The 9,257-nt window shown below is 31.3% G+C and overlaps 1 protein-coding gene across 10 annotated transcripts in view; it reads left to right on the forward strand.

Moving 5' to 3' along the window:
- Nucleotides 1-3,600: 3,600 nt before the first annotated feature.
- The window catches only part of CaMKII (Calcium/calmodulin-dependent protein kinase II), a 224,880-nt gene continuing 219,223 nt past the window's right edge, over nucleotides 3,601-9,257 (forward strand). For 8 of the 10 annotated variants that reach the window (XM_076408263.1, XM_076408267.1, XM_076408269.1 and 5 more), the window contains exon 1: nucleotides 3,608-3,980. In XM_076408263.1, the coding sequence (XP_076264378.1) occupies nucleotides 3,916-3,980 (65 nt within the window). In that variant the 5' untranslated portion in view covers nucleotides 3,608-3,915. Of the gene's footprint in view, nucleotides 3,981-9,257 lie in introns of all 10 variants that reach the window. The other 2 variants (XM_076408264.1, XM_076408272.1) reach the window with 1 other exon arrangement.

A 9,257-nucleotide genomic window follows, 5' to 3' on the forward strand; every position in this document is an offset into this window, starting at 1 on the left:
GGTCTAGTGATATAAAGTAATGATGCCTTTTATACGTAATATTACTATTTACACTTAGAAACAATAGCGTTACGTATTTTTAACATAATATATAAAGAAGTAGAATCAATCATAATTATTTAAAACTAATTTATATCGGCGCTATTTAGTTTATTATGTGAAAATTAATTGTACACTGGGTTGAGTGAAACAAAGTGACAACCTCGCAATTTCTGCAAGTTGACAAGAATTTTAATGTATGCAGTGTCTCAAAAAAAAACAATATTTGTGGGGGTGGGGCATTTGGCGGAAATTTTTTAAAATTGTATACGCGGAAATCACGATAATACCGTTTTACTTGATAATAGAAAGTTGTTTCATTATAGTTAGTAGATTAAGGATAAACAAAAATAACGACAACATTATGTCAATTTGAATTATTGATTGATATGAAGTATGAATTTTTCAATGACATATTGGCAGGATATAAAACGGAAATCTCGGCAGATTATCTTCCATCTAAAGTGGGTTTTTAAGTTTTATCGCAAAATACTAATCCCAGTTGAATCTAGTCGTTGTTATCTAGTCGTTTTCCACGAATACCAATATCAAAGTACAAATATAATACGAATTGTTTTAAAAATAATGAAGTAATATTATTTGAAATAAAAAAAAACCAAAAATTCAGTTTTTCATAATTCCTTGATTGGATTATCAACAATGATTGACTGTAAAATATATCGTGAGCTTATTTTCTAAACTCAGTATTTTTTAGAATTTCTATACGCATAACACAAACATATTTTTTAAAATAATCAAAATATTTTCTCAACTTTTAATTTTATCATATTGATGTTGCTTCCATTGGATTGACGGTTGACAAGTAAACAACAAGCTATCAGTTTTTCCAAGTCTTAGTATATCAATATATTAAATGCAATAAAGAGAATTTATTTTAATATTTAATAATATTAGTTAGATATAAAAATGTTGTAAATTGAAATAGAATTATATGAAATCATAGATCATTTAACATTTTTACAAAGATACAATATAAAAAAAACATTTATAAAAGGAGTTAGTATATGGTTTATGCAACATACAAAACATATGCTGAAAGACTTCATTTGTTACACTATAGTGCAAAATGACATATTTAAAATTGAAAAACATACTATTTGGTGATATTTATCCAACATACTATAAAATTTTAACAACTAAAATAGTGTACAAACAGTTTATACAATTTATTTAATTTTGTTATTAAGAATTTATGTCGAGTCATAATTTCGATTAATTTTATTACTAAAAGCAAAAAAAACATTTAAAATCAGTTATTATTTAACACTAAGCTATTTAAAAATTAAATCTTGAATGCTTTATATTAATTAGTTATGCCAAAAGAACAATATGCAATTTGTTATAAAATATTAAGAAATCCTGATGATTGTCCATGAAAAGTTAGTGGTTTAAATCTTTAACTAATATTCTTATTTTATTTTTTATAACTCTGATTCTAGTATGTTATTGGAAAAATATTTAACCATTTAGTTTGATAGCAATTCAAGGCTTTAACAGATTTAGAAATTTATTTCATGTGAAAGAATGTATAAAATTGACATAATAGTTTAATATTTAATTATTTTTTAATGGATTTAAGGCACAGGCACTAATTATTGTTTTTAAACCGCGCCATTATTATAGTTCTGTGGAAAAAGAAATTGTAAATATTCATTTCTAATGCCATTTAATTCATAAAACCACCAAAAATCCTTGAGGATTATATATAAATGTCTGGTTTTTAATGTCACCAACCATTTTTGCTCTTTTCCTATAACCACGCCTCTAGGTGAAAGAAACTATAGGTGCGAAACAAGACTTTTAACCTTTAGAAGTAGTTGTTTATTCTTAACATACAATTTATTAAATGTGTTAATTTTGTAAATATTTTGTTTATCTTCGACGCGGCTTTTTGCTATACTTGATTAAATAGTTATCTGGTGTTAAAGAAACACTTCTTGTTCGATTCCAAGGAATATGGCCACCAGCTAAAGTAATGCAGTATATATATATATATATATATATGTAACAAACCAAATAAATAATTGATTTTATCTTATCTGATCGATTATTGTAAGTGGTTGTGTTAAGCCATAAAGATCAAGTTTATTATATGTAACTATGTTCTATGTGTGGGAATATACTATGATTCTATAGTCTATGAAAATATGTAAACGGAAATATCGGAGTAATAATCTGTCAAAATACTGATATTTTGGTATGATACAAAGCGTTTTACGGGACATTCTGAATGTTCATGCGCGACATCTACAATTGCTGTCTGTGATTATATACAAGTTGTATAATATATATATATATATATATATATATACACATGTGGTATATAAGTTGTGGTTTCTTCATACGCGTAACGCATCATACCAACAGATGGCAGCTCGACGAGTAGCAGCTGCCTTGCGGAAAATATTAACTTATTTAATGATTGGGCATTTTGTCAACAACGTTTTTATTGTCAGTTATTTTTAAACAGCTCAAATATTTTAGTGACCACGTTAATTTACTGCTGGTATATATATAAATATAAATAACAAATATTATAGTGATAATATAAACATTAAAATAAAATGTCACAAATGTTAAATAAATTGTGTTAATTTTGTAAAACTGATACTTATTGTTACCTTTAGTTGAGTTACACTATTTAATTAGGATAATTAAAAACTTGTAATATTTAAATTATTATAATATTCAGGCTTGCCGATCGTAACCATGGTAACGGGTTTTAGCCCGCCCCTTTCTAGTCGCGAACGAATCAGCGACTGTTATTTTTTTTATCCTCATAGAAATTATTTTAAATAAATTTAGTGCAAATTTGACTAAAACAGTGCTTGTTCTATCATAAATAAGCATATTGCTATTGGGTGTCTTGAACTGATGTTTTATATGTTTTTGAGAGTCTTGTAAACAATACAAAAATAAACATAGCAAGGTTATGATAGTCGCTGCCGATATAAGCAACGTTGTCACTTTTTCCGCGGATTTACTGATATATATTTAACGATGGGAAAAACCTTATCGTTTGAATAATAAACTAGATTTTTTCAACATCTTCAATCAAAATATAGAACAGATGTGGATTAGTACACTGTTAGTTTATTTTACATTGGGTAGTAAGTGGCATTTGTTGATATCAATAAACAAGAGTGTTTAATTTGTTAAGTGGGATTTGTAATGTTTTATTTTTGAATTAGAAGTTTATCAATTTTTATATATTAATGTTAAAGTAGAAAATATTGTAACAGTGTCCTTTATGAAATTATTGCAATAAAGAATATAATAAAATATACAGAATATAAATAATGGTTAAAATATAACATTGTTAACATTCCTTAAACCATAAATCTATTTTTATAGCAGGGTTATGTAAAAAACCTGCCTTTATTAAGGATTGTGTTTTTAGCAATTACCGATTAGAACCGAATGGTGTCAGTAATAGAAACCATTATCAAATGTTGCTTGCAATATCCCTATACTAAGGAAATTTTGTTAGATACGACAACGGTGTCTCGGTTCGCCGAGTTCGTAAAACACCGTGTAGACGAAGTCCAATATTGATCTTTTAGGTTATATCCCAGTGGACGAACATTACAACGATTTTGGATTCTAGTGGGGATCAGAACTCCGTGTTTTGTACGCAGTGACAGTACGGCGATCCTCGCTAATTTTGTCGTGAGGTTTTCATTCAGGAAAAACTGATTCTCGACCGAATCTAAATCGAATTTGGGGAAAAGTTGAATGGATATTGGTGGTGTATATCGGGTGGCATAGTTTTAAGCCAGTGCGCGGTTAAATCTCCTGCTGGCTCCCGATTGTCGGCAGCGAAAAAGTTAGATCTCCGCTGGTCAGTGCTTTACCATGGCAGTTCCGATGGCTTGTACGCGTTTCAGCGACAACTACGACCTGAAAGAGGAGCTGGGAAAGTAAGTAGGCATTTTCCTGGCTGTTTTATTTGTTTTTTTTTGCTCTTGGATTCTAAATTTAAGCGATAAGCGACGCTCTTGGCGTCGGAGGCGTCGCGACACGACCAGCAAAATGCTCGGAGGCGTCGAGAAAAGTCGAAATGGAATACGAAAATAAACCCGGTCGCCGGCGAAGTGTCTCTTGGACGAGAAAATGTCGGAAAAGCGTTGCCGTTACCCGTGGCCGCTCGACATATCTGCATTGCTTGGAAAATCAATATCGTTCAGCGGCGGCAGGAAAGGTTTCCCAGCCCCACGGTGCGACGTCCGTTGACAGGTGGTTGTCTTCGGAAGAACCGACTCGTTTTCGGCCTTCCTGGATGGGAATTTTTGCTCGTTGCGGCATCCCATCGAGGACTCTTTCCTCGCTTAACTTATCGACGTAATCCCTCTCCTGTCATCTTAATGATTTTGACAACGCAAATTGAACGCAGTATACCGGGCGACCTCCATAGTTTTTCGCATAATTACATTGTATGACAATTTTTTTTTGATCTATAACATTGAATAAAACGGTTTTTTTGTCAAATTGTACCAGCTGAGTACAAAAACTTAAACGGATTTTTGTAACACATACCATTTTAAATTTATGATACATTAAAGTAGTATAAATACAATATGAAGATTTTAAATCATATTAATGTTTTTATATTATTGCTTTTATAAAGAAGCACAGTAATATATATTTATAAACAGATAATGAATCAAAGTAGTTCAGCTTTAAGTGGTCACTAAAAAAAAAATATGAGCCATATATTCTGAAAGAAAATGACAAAATATTGAGTGCTCCTCTTGTGAAGAGTAGAATCCTCTTTCAGTAATCTGTTCACATTTTGGCATTCCATCTTCCTTGATAACGCTCTTCTATCTGTTTTGTATCCTGGTGAAAACTTTTACTTTGTTCTTATTGTGGGCCAACAAAAATGCATTCTTCTTATTTAGCATCATTTAATTTAGAGAAAACAGTTTCCAAATAAAAAATCCTATATACTATATAAAAATTAAGCATATACATATTCATAGGAAAAAAGCTAATCCATGACATAATTAAAAATGATCTCAATGAAATGATATTAATATTTTTTAACAAAAAACGAGAGAGTAATCGAAATATTACCTATTATTGCCATAAAAACAGTCAAAATACATTAATTCCCAATTTTAATCTTTTTACCCTATTACATTAACAATCTTGAAAAATATCGTACCAAAATGCTATAATATTAAAATATAATATATTATTGTTTACAAGCAAACCACCAAAAAAATCATAAAACTATATATATTACATAAAAATCTATGTAAATATAAATGGGGTACATTTTTGTCAAGGTCGCGGCTAAAACGACAGAGCCAGAACGTTAAAAATCAGTCGAGTATAACAAGTAGGACCAAAAATAGTAACTAAAAGTACGACTGAAACAGTCGATAATAAATAGTAACAAAATCAGTCGGACCGAAAATAGCGACTGAAACAGTCACTGGTATAGAGTAGTAAAGTCAGCCGAACTATAAATAGCGACTGCAGTCGATAGTAAAAAGTAGTCAATTACTAAACAGTCGATAGTTCCCAACACTAGTAAATAGTATTTACACTATTGCTAAGGAACGTAACGTGTTAGACAACCATATCAATAGACAATATTTTTAACAATGGAATAAGGAATTTAAAATACGTTAATCTTATTTATGTTTAAATTATGTAACACATTCTTTCCAGGCCTATGCGGCTAATATCAAATTAATCATTGTCTTTGTGCCTGATATATCATTTAGTGGACGTGTTATTATGTAAACGCTGCGCCTGTTTATTTTTAAATATCTTTACGGATAATTCCGATAATGTTGCCGGATTAATTATTTTAATTTTCCTGGTTTTTTTCTATGCCCGTCGAAATTCGGAAGTAGATTTGGGGTGGGTTCTGGCACCGCGCCAATTGAGTAAATTACGTTTTTTAATTTAATTATTTTTTCGGGAATATCCACTACTAATTTCCTGAGTGTATGTTAATATAAATACTTCGTTCTCGTGTTATGACAGTCTGTTATTGGAGTAACGTAATCGAATAAGTTATTTTAATTTATTCATATAATTTCATTCGTGTATTGATATTGGTAACATCAATTAGGACGCAAAGAAGGTCGTTTAATAAATTCGTGTATAAGGAACAGAGTTTCTGAAATCTTTTTAATCCTTTTTAAAGTGACACTTCTGCTAATTTTATTCCTAGAAATTTGTTTTTATTCCAACGCTTTCCTTTTTAAGAGGCCTACCTTTTTTTGTGGTGTGAACCAGAGTCAGATAACAGGACTAACAGGTCATTTGAAAAGTCCCCGGCCTGACACATAGATGGCGCTACTAGAATTAGATCCATATGTCTTTTAGTTAGCCCTAACCCTCAAAAGATGCGTGTATAAATTTGACAGCTGTCGGATCATTAGTTTGTGAGTTATCGCAGTAACTTTTGTTATTGTGAAAAAAATGGATAAAAAGGAATTTCTCGTTTTGCTTTTTGAAGGGAAAAAATACAGTTGAAGCAAAAACTTGGCTTGATGCTTAGTTTTCGGACACTGTCCCAGGAAAATCAACCATCAAAGATTGGTATAAGTTTAAACGTGGTGAAATGAGCACCGAAGACGGTGAATGTAGTGGACGCCCAAAAGACCGACGAAAACATATAAAAATCCACAAAATGATTTTGAATGACCGTAAATTGAAAATGAATGAAATAGCAGACACTAAAATATCAACTGAACATGTACATCATATCATTCACGAATATTTAGGTATGAGAAAGCGCTGTGCAAAGTAGGTGCTGTGAGAGCTCACTTTTGACCAAAAACAACGAGTTGATGATTCGGAGCAGTGTTTGAAGATTATCAAGTGTAATAAACCCAAGTTTTTGCGTCGATATGGTACAATGGATGAAACATGACTCCATCATTTCACTCCGAAGTCCAGTCGACAGTCATCCGAGTGGACTGCACCCGATGAACCCGCTCCAAAGCGTGGGAAAACGCAACAGTCAGATCCGCCCCCCCCCCAGCGACCTGTTCCTGTTCTCAGATCGCAAACGAATGCTCACTGGGAAGAAATTTTCGTCGAATGAAGTGATGATCGCCGAAACTGAGGCCTATTTTGAAGCAAAGGACAAATCGTACTACAAAAATGGTATCGAAAAGTTAGAGGGTCGCTATAATCAGTGTATCACCCTTGAAGGGAATTATGTTGAATAAAAAAAAACACATTTTATCAAAAAAATGTGTTTTACTATTGCAGGCCGGGGACTTTTCAATTAACCTGTTAAATCTAGTTAAAGCCAAATTTAGAAGTATTTACCATCTTATTTGATTTCCTGAATCTGATTAATAGTGATCAAACAATACACAAGATCCTCTTAATCTTTCTTTTCTACGTTTTTTAACACACGATTTTTTATAATAATTTAAATTTTATCACAAAATTTTGATTATTTTCAAGTGCGTCGAATTTTAAATTCTACTGTCGGCTAATAAATAGTGTTCCAGTACAATTTTGAACAACTTAACATTTATATATCTGCATTATAATTGATCTATATTTCGACTTTATTTCACCACAAGGACTAATATATGTCCTTGATATAATTTTACATTTTTAAAATGTTTTTTTCCATTAGTCGCCTTTTAATTAATATTGTAATAATTCCTTCGGTTTTTTAAGTAAAAAGGTTTTTAATTAAATTTTAATTGACATTTTCAGGGGAATTTTTGATGAAAATTAATATTAGATACAACAAAAAAAATCGATTAATATACATTTAAAATGTAATTAGCGCGGAATTAAAACAAAATTTGATTTGCCGGCTTGTATGGCGCAGTGCTAAAGGCGACAGGACGGTCCCCCTACTGTTGCGATAGTCGCGGGTTCGAATCCTGCTGGGACATGGTCGTACATTTATATTTGTGATTGTCCTAAGGCCAGAGTGCAGACTGGGTAAGACTGTATGTCTTCTTGGATGATCTCCAAGTAGGACACTCGGTCCGTGGTTGGAAGCCCACGTTAAACAATAGCTCTAATCCATATAAATCCTAAGGGGCAAAAAGGATATTCTAAAATATAACAAAAAAACTTGATTTGCCATGGGTTCTTGTGTCTTTACCATCGTATTTTTTTAAATATATTCTTATAGTTAATTTTAATAACGTTAGAATGCGTTAGAATTGTTAGATTGATTTTTAGCTATAGTTCCATAGATTAAGGTATTCTTGCAAAACTGCTAAAATGTACTTACTCCAATATAATATATTGGCAGGGATTTTAATTCAATTATATTAGCTCTGACGAGGGTTCATATTTAGGTAACAACAATTTTGGTCGTATATAATCTCCAAACGGCTAAATCAATAAATTCAGATTCTTTATCAGATTATTATATCGACTAGATGCAAACATTTATTAAAATTGGCCTTGAAGAACAAAAAAAAATTCTATAAAATAACGCTCATTCGTTGGAAATGGTAACTGAAGTTCAGGGAAATTATACTTAAAAGACTTATACATATTCGCGTTTTGTAATTTGTAAAATACCCATACTTTCTGTTATTCTCATGGGTTTTTGCGTTGTATGAGTTTTTAACGTGTAGATTTTTGTTTCTGTAATATACATATGTTTCTACTTGGCTAGAGTTTAAACAATTAAAATGGTAGTTCGCGGAGTGTATATTAAAACTAGAAACTCCATTTTTATATTATTACAGTACGCCAGTAACGAATCTAAGTTGGTTTTAATGTATTTATATAATTCCATTCATATTATTCGTACTTCTATGAACAAGATTAATTAGAACGAAAATGGCGGTATACATTTACATATCAGTAGTGTAGCAAATGCCGCCACTTCATTGTTGCCTATACTGCGAATTTACTTTATAGCATTATAGCTGTCGTTTTTTTTTGAAAATAGTTTTAAATAATATCTTTGAATAATTCAAATAACTAATTTTTTTCAATGGAAATAACAGGTGAATTGAAAAGTCCCCGGCCTACCATAGTAAAACACATTTTTTGGCAAAATTAGTTTTTTTATTCAACATAATTCCCTTCAAGAGTGACACACCGATTATAGCGACCCTCCAACTTTTCGATACCATTTTTGTAGTACGATTTGTCCTTTGCTTCAAAATAGGCCTCAGTTTCGTCGATCACCTCTTCATTCGACGAAAATTTCTTCCCAGCGAGCGTTCTTTTGAGATTTG

This window comes from Rhynchophorus ferrugineus, unplaced genomic scaffold (assembly GCF_030347505.1).
Source record: "Rhynchophorus ferrugineus isolate W39M unplaced genomic scaffold, kcgeb_rfMv2 rfM6, whole genome shotgun sequence".
NCBI classification, from domain to species: domain Eukaryota; kingdom Metazoa; phylum Arthropoda; class Insecta; order Coleoptera; family Curculionidae; genus Rhynchophorus; species Rhynchophorus ferrugineus.